The following is a 22170-nucleotide window of genomic DNA, read 5'->3' on the forward strand; positions in this document are numbered from 1 at the left end:
AAAATGTTTATTAAAAATATTTTTTGTTATACTTACGTATAATATAGTAACATAAGAAGAAAAGTATAGAATGAAATTAAATGTCTCATTAAAAAAGATATGTCCACGTCGATATTATCCGAATCAAATTCATTCATTATTGATCCAATCAAAAATAAACCATATTTTGGATATTAGCTCTATAAACAAACATCAATATATAAATTAATTAATATATCATATTGAATTCTCTTCTTAAATATTTTAACAATATTTTAATTACTATCATTCCTCATTTTGTATTTTTTACCTGAATATAAAGACTTTTCTATAGCACCATTTTATTTTTATTTTTAAGTAGCTTCAGTTTGTTAATTTGGTATGAATTTCAACCATATTTATTGCGGCACACTATCCCATTTGGATCCAGTAACAATATTCTTTCACACAGAAGTTATTTCCATCGAACATTAGCGAGATATCTATCAGGAACTATAATATATTTGGAAATCATATCTTATACATATTTCCTGTATTCGATATCAAAATAGTGTTAAATATTAATTGATTTTCTGTGGCATTAGTTAAATATTCCTACAGTTACATATTCTTATTAAAAAGAACTTACTTGATAAATACTTCGAAAATGCACCTATTCTGATAATAATAATAATTTTTAATAGTAATAATAATAAATAATAATAAATAATAATTATTCATTATTAATAATTAATAATTAATTATTTTGTAATAATTTTTATATAGTTTTTATATATTTTCTAAATTTATACCTCTTACAAACTTTTTTCCATTTTCTTCTTATGCATACAACAAATATTTAGTAATGATACCAATGACATTTGTTCCTTTAATTTCATAGGATTCTTTTAAACTTTATATATATATATATATATATATATATATATCTTATTACAAAGTTTAAAAAATTCTTATGAAATTAGAGGAACAAATATCACCGGTACTATTACTAAATAGTTGTAGTATAATATGTATATATATGTATACTATATACATATTTATACTTAAATAAAGTATATAAAAATTTGTAATAAAACTTATCTTTAGAAATGTTCATGACTTTATCTAATATTTTTCCAATATTTTCCGGAAAATCCATAACATTTAGAGTTAATTAAGAAAATTGAGAAAAGGAAACATGGAAATAAGTAACTGAAAAAAGTAAATTATAATTAAACAGTATTAAAAGATATATATATATATATATATATATATATATATATTTATATATAATGTATAATGTAATGAAGAGTAGAATAATGTATGATTTAACAAAGATGAGAAAATTTATAAGAATATTACCAAAATTCACATATATATGTAACTCACTCGTATATTAACCTTATACAATGAATAAAAATAAATATCATTTTTAAAATATACCCCTACAATTTTTGACATTTTAATTAATAAAATATTAGACCTATGTTTAAATATATTTAAATTTACATATTATATTCTCTCACTTGAATTATAAAATGTTTATTAAAAATATTTTTTGTTATACTTACGTATAATATTGCAACATAAAAAAATTATTGAACTAAAAATCAATAATAACATATTTTGGATATTAACTCTATAAACAAATATCATAACATTTGTTCCTCTATTTTCGTAAGATTCTTTTAAACTTTGTAATAAGAAACACATATTATATATATATATATATATATATATATATATATATATATATATACATATATTAATCACATATATATACTTCATAATAGGTTATATTAAACTATTAACCTTCGCGATGACAGAGTCGCTCGATATTGTGAATATAACACATAATGAGAGAGAACCGAGACAACCAATCAGCATCGCGGAAAAGTGGCAACAATACATGCGAGAATCGATTTAACATGCCTTTTTTAATAGTGGATTTATATTATTTGTATTATTAAGAAATTTTAATTTTTACTTCTTTTCTCATAATTTATATTTTATTTTTACAGAAAATGAGCGAGGAAGATATTAATTTGAAACAGTTGTTGCAACAGTTGTTGCATGAACAGAAGGTGCAAAGAGGCAACAACTGTTCCACCCACAAAAAACTCCAATATTTAGAGCAACAGCAGCAGGACCACCAACACCAGCAATAGCAGCAGCAGGAGGAGAAAGAGGAGCAGAAAGACGAAAATATGAGAGAGTAAGAAGAAAAGCATCAGCAACTGTAGAAAAATGGTATTTATTATTTATTCTTTTTATTAAAATATTAAAATGTATTAGTTATATATTGTATAGTTATATACACAGTGCCAGTTTCGAGATACTACCAGCACATGCGAGGAGATAGCGTACATAAAGAAAGAGCCGTGTGCGTGTGCGCCAGGCTCTTTTACGGACACAGTTTTTCTTTGTGTCCGCTACCTCCTCGCATGTGCTGGCAGCATCTCGGAACTGGCATTACTGGTTTTATAATGTTATTCATTGTGTAAACAATTAATAATAATATTAATTTATTTATATCTATATTTTCAGATAAAAGAAAAAAAGAGGAGGAAGATCCTGTGCCTGCTGGTATAACCGGCATGGGAGGAAACCTTGTCAACAGGGATGGCTAAAGAGGAAGAGGCGGCCGAGGAAATCGACCAATCACACATAATAAAGAAATGTTATATAAAATATTAAATAAATAAAATATTATATAAAATATTAAAAATAAAAAATTATAAAAATAAATTATAAAAAAATATTTATTATTAAAAATAATAAATTATATTATTGTTTCATTATTTTATTATTATTTTTATTATTATTATTTTATTATTATTATTCTTTTCTAAATTGTTTTATTTTTTCTTTTAATTTTATTAGTGTATTTTTTTAATTTTTTTGTTTTAAATGCATTAATATTTTAATTTACATAATATATATCGACATTTTAAGATATATTAATATTATATTGATATTATACTTATTTTATATTAATATTTTTTTAAGATATATTCACCACGCTTGAAAAGCAAAATTATAAAAAATATAAAACAACGTTGAATGTTTTTCTCTTACAGCTTTTTATATTATATATTTTTACATACAAAAAATCAAACTATATAATATTTATAAACGATATACGTACACATTCAGAGCGACCGTATTAGCAATTTTTTGAGGAAACAACACATTTTCGTGAAAAATGTTTCATACAAAAGTTGTAGGGCTCTAAGTGCATTATAATAATATTGTATGACCTTGAATAGCACCGTCAAGGTCACATAAAAATCACTTTGAATTTTTTAAATAGAGGCCCCTATTTTTCATTACATATTCTTATACTTATAGCACATATTCTTATAGCTTACTTCGAGAGCTTTCCAAAACATTATAATTAAGTTATTTTTATTAAGTACTTTTCGAATTACAGAAGCTTAAATGTTATGATACGCCGGCATTAGCATTAGCCCAGGTGTACCGTATAGTGGTTGGACAGTCGGATTTACATCTCTTTGTGTGTGTGTGTGTCAGCAGAAATAAAGACTTCAAACTCTGTATTTCCTTTTTTTCGTCGAGGGAAAAAATGCACCTTATCGACATTCCGCCAGCCGGGATACTGTAGGGTTCTACTGGCCGCCATGCTGCGGACCAGGCATACCTACTAAAAAACTCCTCGTGACGCCATCTCTCCGATAGTCCAGGTCTCTCGGAAGCTGCTAATGCATTACTTCCGGGGGACCCGGTTGGCTGCGTCAATCAGGCGCTCATCTCAACCGACATTTTACTTTTTGGGCCTCGTTATTGTGGAGAAAGGTACTCAATAGGCGAGTGGGGGACGCTCCAGGACTGTAATGTCCGTGGACATCCGTCTTCCGCTTCCTCTCATTGGGGGTGGTTTTAAGCCGCCTCATTTTCTTACTGCTCTTCCGTCCCGGAGGTGGAGAGAAACAATTCTCCGCCCCCAGGACATGGTTCGCCGGAAGGCCCAAATCCGCACATAACGGACAGTTTGGTGCCGCCCGGCAATCTCTCATCCGGTGGCAGAGGGTGCCGCACTTGTAGCAACGCCCCCTCCAATCCGGACCCCCGTAGGCATCCGCGACATTCCCACGGATAAGCATCTATAGTCCACGCGGCGCTTCCTCTCTTTGCGAGCGACCTTCGTCGCTACGTACAATGGGGACACGTCAGAGGTCGTCGGTACGGCCTCGCGATCCCCCTCCATAACTCTATTTACATCGGGGATCTTGTTTAGGAGATCCTTGGTGCCGAGCAGAGATGCGAGATTCCGGCCTTTCGGTAGTATGCGGTAGTATAGAAGGGATAATAGAGACAAAACATGATTCTCTCTCGCTCTTCTCTGTGAGAAAAGAGCGAGAGAGAATAATGTTTTGTCTCTTTCTATTATCCCCTCCATGCTACCGCATGCTACCGAAGGCCGGAATCTGGCTTCTCTGATGCCGAGCCTGCACAAGCGCACCATCCCAATCCCCGGCGTACGGACTACAAATCCGGCGCTGGCGGATCCACGGGATGTGAACCCATCAGCGAATCGGCCCGGCCGGGATCCTGCAGCTGAGTACGCCCGGGTTAACCGACCTGCCGGCGTACTTTTTGTGGAGAGGGGGTCCTCCTCCTACTCGCAACATTAGCGTATGAGGGCTGGTCCGACCGGGGTTCGCGACTGAGCCCGCGAACGATCCGGCCCCCCCGCGCCCTTAACTCTGGGCTTTACAATCCCCAAACTCGCTATATGGCGATCAGAAGGGAGAGTTAGACGTGACTACCCCTTTTCAGGGGTAGAGGGTTCGCCCCCCGAGGCTCCTACTTTCGGAGTCCCAAGGGTGCAAGTCCCCAGACTTGTCCGTTGTTAAACGGAAGAGCGGAGACGAGCTCCTGTTCACCTTTCGCAGGCCGAGACCCGTTCCCACCCCTATATTTCTGAAGGGAGGGGCGGGACAGTTCAACGGCCTTTCTCTACGCGGGGGGGACTGTAAGATCCCCTCCGCCAGTCTCCTTATTTCTCCCGGAGAGTGGTTGTACGTCTCCAGGAGACGGTCCCGGTCAAAGCTACTAGATTGCATATGCTGCGTCCAGCGGCGGCACGATTTGTATCTCCATCACTTTCGCACACTAAGGCATGAGCTCTCATCCGTGTACGCTCGACGTTTGGCCGCTTTCGGTTATCTTCGATTTACAGAGGAAGACGGATAGATTAGCTTCTGTCCCCTTCTCTCCTGAGAGGTCAATTGTATCTTACTTATTGTATCTCTGAATACAATAAATATGTGATCCTCAAAATCTCGAGCTGGCGAGTTGGTGATGCAACATGTGTTGACATGTGTGACGTTTATTATCACATAATCTTTCCCTATAAGCTTTCCCTATTAATTCTTTTTTTTTAACTTTACATATTGTATAAAAGAATGTATAACATTAATAAATAATAATTAATAAATAAATTTTGGTAATTATGCAGATATACGGAGCCATTTCAGATAACCTTGACCTTGACATATATTGTCAAGGTGATGACCCTGAGTAACATTCCAAAAGGTTTTAGTCTGCGCTCGTTGTTTATTTAAAAGTTATAAACAGAAGAAGTTTTATAAATAGAACATATTTTCCAGATACCATGTATACGCACCGGCAGAAATGGTGTTTCGGTATGCTCGTGTTGACGCTATTGACGTCACACACTCACACAAGCGAAGCGCGCATGTACACGCACCGGCAGGAATGGTGTCCCAGTATGCTTGTGTGATGCTCACTGACGTCACACTCACACAAGCGAAGCGCGCATGTACGCGGGCTGGGCAGCGAGAGAGAAAGTGGGGGTAGAGTAGTGGGGGGCATTCCGATGTTGCGTCCTTTGCGCACGACACAAGAGCGAGAGAGAAAGCACTATAAGACGTGATACCGAGTTAGAGGTGTCCGATAGCCGTCTCTTTCGCTCGACGCTCGAAAGAGAAAGTGCGAGCGAGACAGCTATACAGAGTGAATCTGATAAAACGTCCACCGTGTTTTTCTCGAAAACGGTAAAAGGTAGAAGACATCCATTATGAAAATTGTAGAATAAGTAGAGGCACATACTTTGATGACCTTGAATAACCTTGAATGTCCGTTTTTCACATCAAGAATTTAAAAACAATTTTTTTTTAAATGGAAAGGGGTACTTTGTAGTCACTCTATCGATAGTACTCAATGAGCTTAATAACTTTTGTATCAATTTTTTTCGAAAATTCAACGGTTGTCAAGGTATCGACAAAATAAGTCAGAATGAAAATTTGGAAAAATCCAAACATGTTAAGTCGGGAACTTTGGAATAAATACGAGGCAAGAGCTCAACAGAATGTTTCCAAACAAATGGATAGGTAGAGGTGGTCCTGTACTATTTCCTGCGAAATCACCCGATTTAACATGTTTGGACTTTTACCTCTGGGGAAGAGTGAAGGAGTTAGCCTATTTTCAACGTCCTACCACTCGAGAAAATATGATAGAAAAAATTAAAATAATTTTTCGCGAAATAACCACACAGGAGTTAGAAGAAGTACAAGCAAGCTTTCCGCGAAGACTACAGGCATGTCTGGCTCAACGTGGTGCACATTTTGAACACTTACTACAGTAAGTGTACTACAGTAAGTACAGTTAGGAATAATAAAAAAATTTATTCCAAATTTTCATTCTGACTTATTTTGTCGATACCTTGACAACGGTTGAATTTTCGAAAAAAACTTTGATACAAAAGTTATTAAGCTCATTGAGTACTATCGATAGAGTGACTACAAAATACCCCTTTCCATTTAAAAAAAATTTTTTTAATTTTAAAAAATTTTTTTTAATTCTTGATGTGAAAAACGGACATTCAAGGTTATTCAAGGTCATCAAAGTATGTGCCCCTACTTATCCTACAATTTTTATAATGGATGTCTTCTACCTATCTCTTACCGTTTTCGAGAAAAACACGGTGGACGTTTTATCAGACTCCCCCTGTATACCGCGCGGGATACCGCGCTATTTCTATACGTGTCTCTTGCGCTCTAGTATCGATGTACGTACTTTTCTTTTCTTTTTTTAAGAAATGCGGCTTAACCGCGTGCACTAAACATCGGCATTCATTTCTATTAAATTAAATAAAAATTAAATTATATAAAAAGATAAAATTTAATGAATAAATTCTTAGCTCGCGTACGTGCGCGCTTCGCGTATGTGCGTATGACGCAGGGATGCAAGTTTGTCTCCGCAAGCAACATGCAACGCGTAGTGGAGAGGGTAACGGAGATGTGAGCGTAAGCGTACGTGTGAGCTCGGCGAACCGCGCGGGATACCGCGCTATTTCTATACGTGTCTCGTGCGCTTTAATATCGATATCGATATATTTTTCATTTCTTTCTTTAACAGAGTTAAAATGCGGTTGAACCGCGTGCACCAAAGGCCGGCGTATTCAGTATGTATGTGACGTTAGTAGCGTCAACACAAGCATACCGAAACACCATTCCTGCCGGTGCGTGTACATAAATTATTACATGTACATATATTATGGGTTTATAACTTTCTATGCAAAGCGAGGTATACCCCATACCACGGACATGGGTTGGGTTATATCTTCCGAAAGTGGTGCCCCCCGCAGGGGGGCGGAACATACTGTATCTACACATGTACTTTCTAAGATGAAACAAAATTCACTCTTAAGGTCAAGATTAAATAAACTTCGCTTCATCTTGAAAAGTACATGCGTAGATACAATATGTTCCGCCCCTCTGCGGGGGCTCCACTTTCAGAAGATATAACTTAACCCAACCCATGTCCGTGGTATGAGGTATATCTGGCTTTGCATAGAAATTCGTAGAATTCCATTTTCTATTTAATTCACTTTAAATTGAGTGTTGCTCTTCCAACAATTTATGTATTTTGTACTGACTTATATTTCCTTCAGTATTTATAAAATGTAAAATATTAACAAGAGATATAGAGAGATGAATTGTTTTTTCGGTAGACGTATAAGAAAAGTAAACAAACTAATCTAAGCGAACAAGGTAATACATATATTGTATACAGAGTGTTACATAATTGTAGTATTAGGGCTGTATATTTTTTTCTTAAGGGTCATATATTTTCTTGGTAATTATAAAAAGGGCCCACCTTCGCACAAATGTGTCATTGATGTTTGTTGTCAAGATGTTATCCCTTATTAACATTCTGAAGGTTTTAGCCGGTGGTCGTTCTTTATTCAAAAGTTATTAACAAATAAATGTGAGAATTGATTGACCTAAACTTATTCATTGCTATTCATGACCTTGATAACATAGTAATTTCGTATACATCCCTGGTTTAAGTCGCGGTCGAGTCTGTTTTGGAAATGGAAGAAGATCTCGTTGTCAAGGAATTGTTGATGACAGCAGCCGTCATCTGAGTCTGAGCCCAGCTGTCAAGTTGAGCGGTCGCGCGTGCGTTCGATATGTCGAGGTCGTCGCCGCGGACGCAACATTTTGGGGGCTCGTCCGGGATAAACAGACTACGCAGTGATTTTGTGCGATGGCGACGATAGCTGCGAAAAGGATGAGGCGTGAGCAATCCGAGCCGCCAACGGAAACGAGGGCGACGGAGTCGGCTTCTGCCGGTCTCAACAGACACAGCTAAGTCGCTCCAATATTATAAATAGTGTCCGACCGAAACTAAGTTTTGCAGCCGAAACCGAAACCGAAACCGAATTTCGGCTTTTGTCTGAGTTTCGGCCGAAACCGAAACCGAAACCGAATCTTTTTTTTAAGTCAATTTTACTCAATATTATACTCATTTATTGTACTCATATTATACTCATTTTATTAGGAAATATAGTTATTTATTTAAAATAAAAAGACACATTAATAATTACATTTTTTAAACATATTTTATATTAATATTTTATCTTTTATAAATGTTTATAATTGATAACATGTAGCGAACAGTTAGGGGACAGTTTCTTTTAAGATTAATATCTTACAGATTAATTATATAGGAATCACTATATATAGCTCACATAAAAAAACATATATAAATTATTATTTTTATCAGTAAAACAAAACAATACTCTTCTTCGAAATAAAAAAAATAAAAAATATAAAAAATTAAAAACAAAACAGAATATTAGGAAAACTTCTTTCACCTTTAGCTAAAAGTGTGGCCCATATAAAATAACATACTTAAATTATTTGCTAATTATTACTATTATCTATTATCATTACTATTGTCAGTAAAAGCAAAACAATAAACTCTTCAAAAAAAAAATAAAAAAAATTAAGAAGAAGAACAGAATATTAGAAAAACATTTAACCCTTAGCTTAAAGATTCTTATTAATTAACTAATAATTATAATTAAACAGTCTTATGTTGTACGTTAAAAATAACTTTTGAGCATTTTCGCCTAACAAATTACATCTGCGATCGGCGTAAATCTTACCAGCAGCGCTAAATAGTTGCTCGCTAGCAACGTTAGTCGGCGGAGCAGAAAGATATTTCAGAACTACTTTTCGGAGACAAGGATATGAGCTCGAGTTATATGAGTATATGTTGGCCTTTCTCAATAATCTCGGCTCTGTCAGATAACAATGCATATTTCGTTTCAGTTAAGCGGATCCTTGTTCTTCAAGATCATCTACTGCATCGGTCCGATCAGGGGAATTATCATGGATATCCCATAATTCTTCTTCTTTTGCCTGCTCAATATCTGATTGTTCTGATAAAGACACATGGATATTTTCCATTCTGTTTACTTCGCTTTGCTGCATATTTAAAAAATTTAATATTTCTTTTACACCGATGTCTACTTCATCGAAAGTGAGATATTTTGATTTAAATCTCGGATCGAGTAAAGTCGGTGTAATCAGTGAAGGATGACTTTTTACATATGCAAATCTTTTGTTTAAACAGTCATGTAATTGTTTTTTCATATTTATCACCTTTTCGTTTTCATTCTCATCCCGGCTTTGCAATTTACGATTCAATAGTGATATAAGGGGTATTATTATAGAAATGCATGCATTATCATAAGATAAATCCAACGTTGCCTCATAAAAGAACTTCAACACAATTGTGATATCATTTATAAGATTCCAATCAGAGGAAGATAGTGTATTAATCCCGCCATGTTCCACACTATATAGATTCACTGCCCTTTTTTGTACTATTCCATCTAACTTCAGTATCTTGTAATAAAGAATGTGTTGGCAATCCACATTGCTTCTGGCAGTCCTTCAGTTTTCTAGATGCCTGCTCGCTACGCCGAAAATGACCAACTATTTTTCTGCAATTTTTGATGACTTTTTCAATCCGCTTTTCAGTAAATAAAGCATCATTTATTACTAGTTGCAGCGTATGGGCCACACAACCTAAGGATTCATATTGTCCACGCAAGGCACAAATCATATTTGGTGCATTATCACGCATAATAAGAAACAATTTGTTGCTTATATTTCACTCATGGACTATTTCTGTCAGCTTTTCTCCTATGTATTCGCCTGTATGGTCTTTTTCCAGTACACTTGCTCCCAATATAACTTTTAGGCGTTGTGATCCTACTATAAAATGTGCTGTAAAACTGAGAAGTGAACATGTTTTGCTTGGGTTTGTCCATATATCGGTTGTGCAACTTAACCATTCACATTTCGCAAGTAAATCCGTCACTTTACATTTTACCCTCTCATAGGTTTGAGGCATCAGTGTCATCCGAAAATATTTTTCTGATTTGTAATTATATCTGCATACAGCGCTTGGATCTGCTAAATTAAGACGTCTGAAAGCCTCTCCTTCTATTAAAGAGTACGGTAACATATCTACAATTATCAGGTCCATAATGGCCTTGTCTATTCTTCGAGTAATTTCATGATCTTCTGGCCAATGTGATGATTTTGTAGCTTTTGCTGTAAAATCCGGAAGAGTCAATTGCACAAGATTCAGTGTATTATTGTTTACTTCAGCAAGAATATTTTTGGAATCTCTTCTTTTCAATTTAGCTTCAATTTTCTGTTCATCTAATTCTGATTGTCGTTTCAAAATTTGTCTATACTCTGTGTCATGAAATTTGGACAAATGTTGCTTTAAACCGTGTAATGTTTGCTTTTTCGGTTCTTGACTGCTAACGAATATGATTTATTACATACTTTACAAATGGCTTTTGATGGATCTGTTGTAGGGTTGTGCACGTCGATTTCGATTAACCGGTTATAATCGATTATGACCTTTCGACTTCGATTATTTTGTAATCGACGATTGCATCTCAACTATAATCGAAAAGTCGATTATTGCTTGTCGATTTTCGATTATTTTGATAAAATTCCAGGTTGATTAAAAACAGAATTGTAGGAAAAATGGCTAATATTATTGCGCGGTAGCAGAGACATCTATTGATGTCTGGTTATTTTTACATCAGTCAGGCGCAGTGCGGCAGCTCGCGGGATATGGCAGCACTGTTGCGCTACCGGCTAGTCACGTGTCGAACAAATGCCAACGAAAGTTTCGCGCGGTGCATGCATGAACATGAACAGGCGGCTGGCTGGTCAGTGAGAAATGAGAAAGCTTCTTGTGAATACTAGATCAACATTCATCGAGTGCTATTTGTGATAGCGTTCGTTTTAGCAATTTCAGTATCGTGGTTAGTATCGGAATGGCGCCAAGCAGTGCCGTTTGGCTATATTGTATGAAGAATAGGGATTCTCAAGAAGCAACGTGCAATATCTGCAAAAAAAGCTTCTCATTCTTGGGTAGCACATCAACACTCATTACCCATTTAGAGAAATTGCACAAGATTTCGATACTGAAATTGACATCTAAAAGTGTCAAGCGAAAGCGAGATCAATCAGAAGATGGAAGTAACCTTGATGATTCTCCTCTTGTTGATGTAAACAAAGTAAGTTGCGTCTATGTCTATGCTCGTTTTTAATATAATAATTTGACATCGAGTCTCAAATCTTGGGCTGTATAGTCAGGAAATTTGATCGATTTGATGACGAGTCGAAGTTTTGCTCGGCCACATTCTTGAATTTAAAATGCATCTCTTGCTTATCATTGTTAATAGAATGCCGGCGGGATGTATCAGAGTGATACGCAATCTGCTTCTACTAGTAAACCTCAATCAGATTAATGCATGGCACGTCGTGGGACACTCGAGGATAGTTGGAATGAAATGAATTCTTTCCAAGGTTATTTGCAAACATCTAGTAAACTTTTGTCTGCACGCACGTGTGCGTGTGTGTAAATATGTATGTAAGTGCATGTGTTTGCGCGCGCATGTGTGTTTCGTGATGATTGTTGAGTTCAAAGTACTGAATACTGGCACCATTTTATGGTTGTAAGATTTTTCCTTATTTATTTTAGAAGGTGGAACGAGATATAAGGAGGTTACAGACGCTATGTTATTTATGATTGCTCACGATAACATGCCGCTTCGAACTCCTGAAAGAACGGGTTTCCGTGTGTTCTGCAAGCGCCTAAATCCTCGTTATCGCGTGCCTTGTGAAAATACAACAACAAAAGCACTACATAAAAAGTATCTGAAACTTCGCGATCTTATCAAAGAAGAATTGGGAAAGACTGAAAATGTCACCTTGACTCTCGATATTTGGACGAATAAGCATACTGTCCAAAGTTTTTTGGGAATTACAGTTCATTTTATGAAAGGTTAGTTCTTCTCCTCAAATGTATTGGCTTTATTTTGTAGAAGGTTAGCTGCCACCAGTTTAAATTTTTTTCTCGCGCAATTTTTATTCTTATTTTTTGTATTTCAGAATCCCAAATGCGTTCCATTGAATTGACGGCAAAGCTCTTGACAGGACGGAAGACAATAGAAAATCTAAAAGAGGTAATTGAAAGCTGCTGCAACGAATGGAATATGAATTCTGAAAAAGTTATAGCAGCTGTAACCGATGGAAGGCATAACATAAAAGATGCTGTCAAAGCCGTTTTTGGGGAGACCAAACACATCTCGTGTTTCGGTCATATACTGAACTTAATAGGAACTAAAGCTATTGGTCTGTATGATAAAAAAACTCATCCATCAGAAATTGAAGATTCTGAAGTGGATCCTGATGTACCCGAGCGGGAGTCAGACATTGATGATGAAGAAGACATCACAGTGGAGGCGAGAGGAATGCAAACATCTGGTTCTTGCAATAATATCTCAGGTATTTCCGCTGTACACGTAGCACATTACCATAAAATAAAGATTTTTCAATATTTTTTATACTGATAATTTTTAAAAATGAATAATTTAAATAATATAAAATAAAATAATATAAGATCTCTTATTAATTAGGGGTATTGCTCGCAGACCTCTTGAGAAAAGTTAAGAAAATTGTCACTTTCTTTAAACATAGCGAAATAGCCACTTCTGAATTAATGAAGATTCAAATGGAGGGTGCCAATGAGAAAGAAAATAAAGCTCTGAAATTGATTCAAGAGTGTCGCACGCGCTGGAACTCTGCATATGAGATGGTTGAACGTTTCCTTCAACTTTATGACTTCGTCGCTCGAGCAATTATGAAGGTACAGAGAGAAAAATCAGCAAGAAAAAAACCTCCCAACATGCTAACTATCGAGGAACTCGAAACGTTAATAGAGGTGCGGGACCTCTTAAAACCTCTAGCTCAAGCTACTGCCGAAGTTAGTACGGAAAAAACCGTTTCAATCAGCAAAGTTATTCCACTCGTAAATCTGATGAAGAAGGTACTGAGATCAATTTTCGCTTCCTGTATTTATGTTTGAAAGATTCCGATGTAAACTCATATTCTGAATATGTGCGCGAGATTATCATTTCGAGTATTTGATTAGGTGGTCTTATAAAATTAATTTTCTTGATTCATATTTAGCTCATTCATATTTATTGATAATGTATCAGCTTGACATTATCGGTACCACTGAGTGAGCAAATTATACTCATTTATTTTGTTTCTCAAACAGAAAATTCCTCTTTCCATAGAAAATTCAAAATTTCTCCGCTGCAAGCCCTATTGGATTCAATTTAAAAGAGCAACTTCTCCTAGATATAAGACATCACTTTGGCAAGATTGAGTTCGTAAAGACTTATGCGGTGGCAACCTTGATAGATCCGAGATTCAAGAAACTTCCGTTCTCTCATATTCGTGCTGTTGCTGATGCTGTTTCATACACAAGTGAGTGATAAACTGTAAAATTATAACTAATTATTTGTGAACATTCTATTTTATTTAATTATATATTTATGCATTCCAAATAAAATTTCGACTACAACTCCACATGCATTTTCAGGCGAATTAATGAGGGTGAAAATGGGAGCGAATGCTGCTAACGAGATGTGCGAGAACGCTGCTGCTTTGCCTTCACCTGAATCTTCAATGAATGACGATGTGGATGACTTGTGGAACAGCTTAGACACTGAAGTGCGTGCCAACCGACAAGCACGTCAAAGTTGACCTCCACCCGCTGGAACGCCTAGTGAACTATCATGCTATTTGGATTTACCCAACTGTGATCGCAGAAAAGTGTCGAATCCTATAATTGAATTGGAGTCCATTAAAGGAACATATCCTCTTGTCCATCAAGTTGCTTGTGATGTTCTTCCCATTGTTTCTACATCAACACCTTGCGAGAGACTGTTCTCTCACGCTGGTATCATTTTGAGCCAATTCCGTAGCAGGCTGCTAGGAAAGCGCTTGGATGAATTAGTTTTTTTAAGGTCAATTGACGAAGAGTGTTGGTTCAAAGTTTAGTAAAAACTAAATTATTTTATTTATTCATAACGAAAGATTTGTTTTTTGTTTAATTATCTGATGTAACATGTGATTTAAGTGAGTATTTTAAACAGTTTCTAGTCTTAGAAAATAATGTTATATTAATGTGATATGATACATTTGAGTAATATAAAATGTATTTGTAAGTTACTTTAGATAAGAAAGTTATATCAATATATATAAATAAAATGATTTTCTAGTCATACATATTTGTTTCATTATATTAAGGATTTTTATTCAAGCAATCCTCTTCGCCTTATCTAATAATACTCATTTTTTTCTTTATTCCAAAAACTTGATATGCGTATTCTCACTTCTTTCATAATTAGGGGAATATTCGACTATAATCGATTATAATCGATTATAGCAGACCGATTAATCGATATAATCGATTATCCAGTTCCGCATAATCGAAAAGTCGATTAATCGATTATGCGTTTTGTGTGCACAACCCTAATCTGTTGTACATTTACTGTAATATTCCCAAATTGGATTCTTTTGTGATATTTTGTTATACCTAAAACAATAAGTTTTTATTAAAAACTTATAGTTATATGTATGTAAGTAAGAAGTAAACTCTATACATAAAAATCTCTATACATAAAAAAATATTTATTGCATCAAATTACACAAACTACTACTAATAATAATTATTTAATTATTGTATTACTATATTAAAAGCTAATATCTTACCTCTAATCACAAATGCGCGAATATATGTACGTAACGCAGACAACGGTAGCAACGAAGTGAATTGAAGGGCATGAGTCCGGGCGCACTACGTAGTTTCGGTTAGAGCCGAAGATTCGGCCGTTTTTTGGCCGAAACCGAAACTTCGGCCGAACCATGTATTTTGGGCCGAAACTGGCCGTAACCGAAACCGAAACCGAATCTTCGGTCGGACACTAATTATAAATAATAGTTTTGTGAGAGCGGCTAAACGCGGTCAGATCGGCACGCGTGGTTTGTTTGTTAAAAAAACTTTGTTAAAAATGTTTTCCTTTAAAAAAGAATTTTTCTTTTAAAAAGAATGAGCTAATGTGTTTAAAATTAAGGCGGGCTCGGATGTATCTTGAATAGGGAATAATTCTTTCATTAGAATGCCTGGATGGCAATATTCGTGATTTCCGGTGTTTGTTTCAATAATGGTTGTATTGGTTCCAATTATTTCTTTGAGTAAACTCTAATTGGTAGAGTAATCCTCGAAGTATTCTGGAAGGAGGCGGTGTACATGGACACAGTAAAATTGGATACGTTGCAAATGGACACAAAACTTTGCACATGGTTCAATTGGGCATCGTTCAGTTGCGCACCGTTTAATTTCACACCGTTCATTTGGACACAGAAATATATGCACTGTTTATTTGCACACCGTTCAGTTGCACACCGTTCATTTGGACACAGAAATATACGCACTGTTTATATGCACACCGTTCAGTTGCACACCGTTCGTTTGCGCACCGTTCAGTTGCGCACCGTTCGTTTGCACACCGTTCATTTGTACACAGAAAAATGCGCACCGTTCGTTTGCACACCGATCATTTGTACACAGAAAGATACGCATCGTTTATTTGCGCACCGTTCAGTTGCGCACCGTTCGTTTGCACACCGTTCGTTTGCACACCGTTCACTTGGATATGTTACAGAGGCGAACGGTTTACTTGAAAAAATATAATCAGCTATCTTATTGTGTTTTATAATTGTAAATATTTAAATGTTTGTGGGTGCATGCAGGAAGGGGCGTGCTCTGTCCCTCCCCCCGTTTTTCATAAAGTTTATTATAAAAGCAAATATGTATACTAAAAATACCGACAAGATTAGAAACGAAACTTCCACGCAAGATAGGACGCTTTCATTTGCGATACATAATACACTCTCCCTTGCGTAGGGGCCTCGCTAATCTTTTCAGTATCTATCATTTTTAGTATAATGTAGACTCATCAAGTATTTAGTAAGGCGAAGATTTATGCAATAAAATTCTAAAAAATAAATTATGCAACAAAAATCCCCTCATACCTCCCTCCCCATCTGCGCTCATGCTACAAACATTTAAATATTTACAATTATAAAGCACAATAAGATAGCTTATTATATTTTTTCAAGTAAACTATTCGCCTCTGTAACATATCCAAGCAAACGGTGTGCAACTGAGCGGTGTACAACTGAACGGTGCACAACTGAACGGTGTGCAAACGAACGGTGCGCAACTGAACGGTGTGCAAACGAACGGTGCACAACTGAACGGTGTGCAAATGAACGGTGTGCAAATGAACAGTGTGCAAATAAACGGTGCGCATCTTTTTATGTACAAATAAACGGTGTGCAAACGAACGGTGCGCAACTGAACGGTGTGCAACTGAACGGTGTGCATATAAACAGTGTGTATATTTCTGTGTCTAAATGAACAATGTGCAACTGAACGGTGCCCAATTGAACGTGTGCAAAGTTTTGTGTACATTTGTAATATGTCCATTTGCAACGTGTCCAATTATACTGTGTCCAAGTGAAGGCCACTCTTCTGGAAGAGACTCCCAAATTATTTTGATTAGGGAATGGTTCTACATCCAAGGCACGAAAAGAAAGTTATGGATGGAAAAGTTTAGTGCTTGTTACTCGTTTTATTGTTTTTGTTGTTTAAAGGAAAGAAATTTTGGAGACGGAATAATCTACTGTGACAAACATTTAAAAGAAGAGATCTCCAATTGACAATTTGATAATAATTCCGAATTTGACGAAGAAGACAGAAGGATAAGGGAAGGAGAGAGAAGGACATAGACGACTACTAGAAGGCTGCCTCACCCATGGTTTTTGACCCGTGGTTTTCCCGTAGGTCTTCGGGCGAATGCCGAGGAAGGGACCTGAGGTGTTCTCTTGAGAGAACGGAGGGTCCACGGGAAAATACCCCCCCTCTTGCCTGAAGATTTTAGTCTTTGGAGAGAATTTCCTGGAATCAATTGAGTCGTTTGATCCCAAAAGGGTGTGCAGTTTGGTAACCTGAAACAGCAGTTCAGGGAGAACAAGAAGACATCGGGAACTATAATTCGACAAGATTCCTGAAAGAACTTGCCATTTTGTGATTGTCGGGACGACAATCTTTCGAAGAGGAGGGCAAGTGTTCCCTGGTTTAAGTCGCGGTCGAATCTGTTTTGGAAATGGAAGAAGATCTCGTTGTCAAGGAATTATTGATGACAGCAGCCGTCACTTGAGTCTGAGCCCAGCTGTCAAGCTGAGCGTTCGCGCGCGCGTTCGATATATCGAGGTCGTCGTCGCGAACGCAACAATATATATAAGGGTCGGACTAAAATAGTTTTGTAGATATACGCTGAAAAAGGATAAAAATAATAAATACAAAAATAATTTTAATAGAATATATGTATTTGTAAACTTTGCTTTGTCTTGCAAAGTACATGCGGGGACACCGCATGTTCCGTCCCCTCCCCTACGGAGGAGCTCCACTTTCGGAAGATATAACCTTTTTTTTTGGTGTCGCAGGAGAAATCCTTTATGGATACCTCCGCTCTCGGGGGAGAGCGGGGGTTATGTTGGACTCCCGGTTATAGCATCCAGTATACCAACTAAAACTCCTGCGGTGGCCTTCCGCGCACATTGGAGGGGCAGGTGGGGACTCGGAACTCGCGTTTGCACTTCATCGGTTAAATTAATAAATATTGATGCCAAAGATTCAAGCGCAGAAAAGTTGTTCAATGCATTTAAGAGTGAAATGTGGAAATTACAGATACCATTTTTAAATATTGTTGCCTTGTCGTGCGACAATGCATCTGTTATGACAGGGAAACATTCGCCATTTACAAAAAAAAATTACAAGACATGTGTCGTTTACTAACATTCTCATGCCCGTGTCATTCTGCTGCATTAGCGGCGCATGCTGCATGTACTAAAATTTCCGCATATTGCGATGAATTTCTTAAAAAAATTGCTAAATATTTAAATAGCAGTCCCAAACGTACGGCTATTTTTCGCGAATGTTTCCAAGAAACAAATCAAAAATATTAAAATTATGACACATGCTGGCTTTTTCATTATTTATACATCAAACGACTTCTTGAATCTTGGGGGGGATACAATTAAATATTTTCTTACTGAAATGGTTGCGAGTAAAAAAACAAATTCTGGAAAATATTTATTATCTATGATGAACAATATAGAGACAAAGGCTTATTTCCTTTTTTTAAAATATGTTTTAAATTTTTTTAACGCATTTAATGCATTCTTTGAAGCGTCAGAAACGAGAATCCATTTATTGCAGCCAAAATCTGAAAACTTTCCTTTCAAAATCTGTTAAAATTCTTTAAAAGAAGAATATTTAAAAACATTTTCTACAAATATTATTTTCACTAAAAGAAAATCAAAAAGCTCATAATAAAATTATTTTGGGGCCAGAATGTGAGCAATATCTGAACGAATTAACGTTGAAAGATCACATAAACATAGTTAAAATTGTTCGAGAGAACTGTTTAACATTTTATGTGACTGCTGCAGAAGAAATTTGTAAAAGATTACCTATAAATAATGAATTTTTATTAAAGTTACAAGTTTTTCAACCATCTGTAAGTTTATTCGATAATAATAGACAAACATCATTTCATGATGTTTCTCTCGTAACTAAAACTATCGGCGGTTTTGATGAAGATGCTTTAAAAAAAGAATGGATTGCATTAGCATCAGACCTTGCAGTGGAAGAAAAACAAAATTTTTCTAAATTAAATTTTGACAATATGTGGAAAGCAATTTTACAACGTCGGCATACCAATAATGTTCCTAAATATCCCAATTTAATGAATATTATAAATACTATTAGAACGCTTCTAATGCGAATTCTAATGCCGATCCTGAGAGAATGTTTTCTCTTTTGAACAATTTAAAAACGAAAACACGTAATAGCTTTTCAATGGTTTCCGTTAATGCTATTTGTGTGTTTAAGTCCACATTAAAAACAATAGGAGAAACAGCTTTAAATATGCTCATTAATGAAGAGCATTTATCTCTTATGTCGGCGGATAAATTATATGCCGCTAATAAAGACAACAATTTAAAAGTCCATGCGGATGCTAACGTAGCAGATCCTTCCTACGTTAAATAATTTTAAAATAAATTTTTATATACATCACTTAAAAAATAAGTGTGTAAAGATCTATACAGGGTGCTAGGGAAATTTTTGCCCACACGAAGTAAGGAGGTAGATTGGCGCAAATTAAGAAGGAAGAACTTGTACTCTTTTGTGATATTCGCAATAATTAACGAAAAATTAAATAAAGAATATCGGCCAATCTGCGTGAGTAGAAGCGCGCGGCGACGAGAGTCGTCCCACTGTAATCTTATACTAGGCGCGCGGCGAAGCGATGGGCGGATCGCTCTCCGAGACATGATGGTGGCGTGCGATATATCGCAATACCGCGCCGAAAAATGACCCGTCCTTTTAGTGGCGAGAAAATGATGCGCTATCATTTCCACACCACCTTGCGGTAGATAGCATGGTGCGCTTTTTTTATAGTGGTTTCCCCCATAGGCCTATTCCACTCTCAATTTAAATATTTGTGAAAATTGTTCAAAATGCCGTTACTGTACGCTGAATGTATCGTAAATGTAAAAAATTGATGATGACAGTACCTTCACAAAAATTGATCCGTGGTTGAAAATTCCTCGATATAATGTGTTACACACATTGGTAATGATACGGACGTAATCCATTACACGTAAAGCGTGATGTATTGCGTATCGCGAAAAACCAAATTCATGTGCCACATGACGCACGCTAGTTCCAGGATTTTCATTAAATGCTTCCAGAATCCTTTCTTCATCTCATACACGAAGACGCACTGCTGGACCGGTTATCCCGATATTATGCACGACACCCAGTTTCACATAATTATTGCACAACACGTAAAATTGTACGTCCACTTGGTTTTCGTGCATGCCCGGGAAATCATTCCACGTAAATTGCGGTCGCGCGATAAGTATTTTCTCCCGCTAGCCCGTATGCCACAATCATATCCGTATATTCCTGCAGAGTACACTTCATTTTCACTGTTAATTTACTACGCGAACACATGATTTTTACTAAAACTGTCTCAGCTCTCGCAGGTTGTTGCCAGAGTGCATACGCCAGCAGCATGCAACTACAGCTGAGCGGACATGTGTAATGAGTGTAATCATAATGCGCAGGCGCCGAGCTCACACGTACGCTTACACTCGCATGTCCGCTCAGCTGTAGTTGCGTGCTGTTGGTGTATGCACTCTGGCAACAGCCTGCGAGAGCTCAGACGATTTTAGTAAAAATCTTGTGTTCGCGTAGTAAATTAATAGTGAATATGAAGTGTATTCTGCAGGAATATACGGATATGATTGTGGCATACGGGCTAGCGGGAGAAAATACTTATCGCGCGGCCGTAATTTACGTGGAATGATTTTCCGGGCGTGCACGAAAGCCAAGTGAACGTACAGTTTTACGAGTTGTGCAATAATTATGTGAAACTGGGTATCGTGCATAATATCGGGATAACCGGTCCAGCAGTGCGTCTTCGTGTACGAGATGAAGAAAGGATTCTTGAAGCATTTTATGAAAATCCTGGAAATAGCGTGCGTCGTGTGGCACATGAATTTGGTTTTTCGCGATACGCGGTACATCACGCTTTACGTGTAACGGATTACGCTCGTATCATTACCAACGTGTGCAACACATTTTATCGAGGGATTTTCAACCACGGATCAATTTTTGTGAAGGTACTGTCATCATCAATATTTTTACATTTACGATACATTCAGCGTACAGTAATGGCATTTTGAACAATTTTCACAAATATTTAAATTGAGAATGGAATAGGCCTATGGGGGAAACCACTATAAAAAAAGCGCACCATGCTATCTACCGCAAGGTGATGTGGAAATGATAGCGCATCACTTTCTTGCCACTAAAAGGACGGGTCATTTTTCGGCGCGGTATTGCGATATATCGCACGCCACCATCATGTCTCGGAGAGCGACCCGCCCATCGCTTCGCCGCGCTCCTAGTATAAGATTACAGTGGGACGACTCTCGTCGCCGTGCGCTTCTACTCACGCAGATTGGCCGATATTCTTTATTTAATTTTTCGTTAATTATTGCGAATATCACAAAACAGTACAAGTCCTTCCTTCTTAATTTGAGCCAATCTACCTCCTTACTTCGTGTGGGCAAAAATTTCCCTGACACCCTGTATATATATATATATATATATATATATATATATCACCCTGTATATATATATATATATATATACAGGGTGATTCTGAATAACTTTATGTTTTTGCAAAAACATAATCTTGACCGAATTCTAAGACGATTTTTCCTTTGGCAAAATTTCGTGCAAAGCATAGTTTTTGAATTATTAAAGGAAGTAGTTAACGTATGACGGGTCGAATACAAGAGGCAGGCAAGGGTGGCGTGATTCACCGTCAGACGCGGGCGCTCA

At 36.6% G+C, this 22170-nt stretch overlaps 1 protein-coding gene across 1 annotated transcript; it reads left to right on the forward strand.

The window, feature by feature from the left end:
- Positions 1 to 12374: 12374 nt before the first annotated feature.
- Positions 12375 to 14384, forward strand: LOC145973835 (E3 SUMO-protein ligase ZBED1-like). The gene is made up of 5 exons (XM_083103410.1): positions 12375 to 12615; positions 12723 to 13118; positions 13265 to 13659; positions 13913 to 14105; positions 14221 to 14384. Exons 1-5 carry the CDS (start codon positions 12375 to 12377, stop codon positions 14382 to 14384), a joined length of 1389 nt encoding a protein of 462 aa, XP_082959536.1.
- The last annotated feature ends 7786 nt before the right edge of the window (positions 14385 to 22170 follow it).

This window comes from Camponotus vicinus, unplaced genomic scaffold (assembly GCF_025532165.1).
Source record: "Camponotus vicinus isolate PSW18456_S1 unplaced genomic scaffold, iyCamVici1.0 SCAF_6, whole genome shotgun sequence".
NCBI lineage: Eukaryota > Metazoa > Arthropoda > Insecta > Hymenoptera > Formicidae > Camponotus > Camponotus vicinus.

What these genes read in the sequence shown, in the direction of transcription:
- LOC145973835 (XM_083103410.1), top strand. Translation starts at nt 12,375, where the DNA reads ATGCCGCTTCGAACTCCTGAAAGAACGGGTTTCCGTGTGTTCTGCAAG. An exon ending in TTCTTGCAATAATATCTCAG is followed by an intron (nt 13,119 to 13,264) that starts GTATTTCCGCTG and finishes TATTGCTCGCAG; the next exon opens with ACCTCTTGAGAAAAGTTAAG. An exon ending in TGATGCTGTTTCATACACAA is followed by an intron (nt 14,106 to 14,220) that starts GTGAGTGATAAA and finishes ATGCATTTTCAG; the next exon opens with GCGAATTAATGAGGGTGAAA.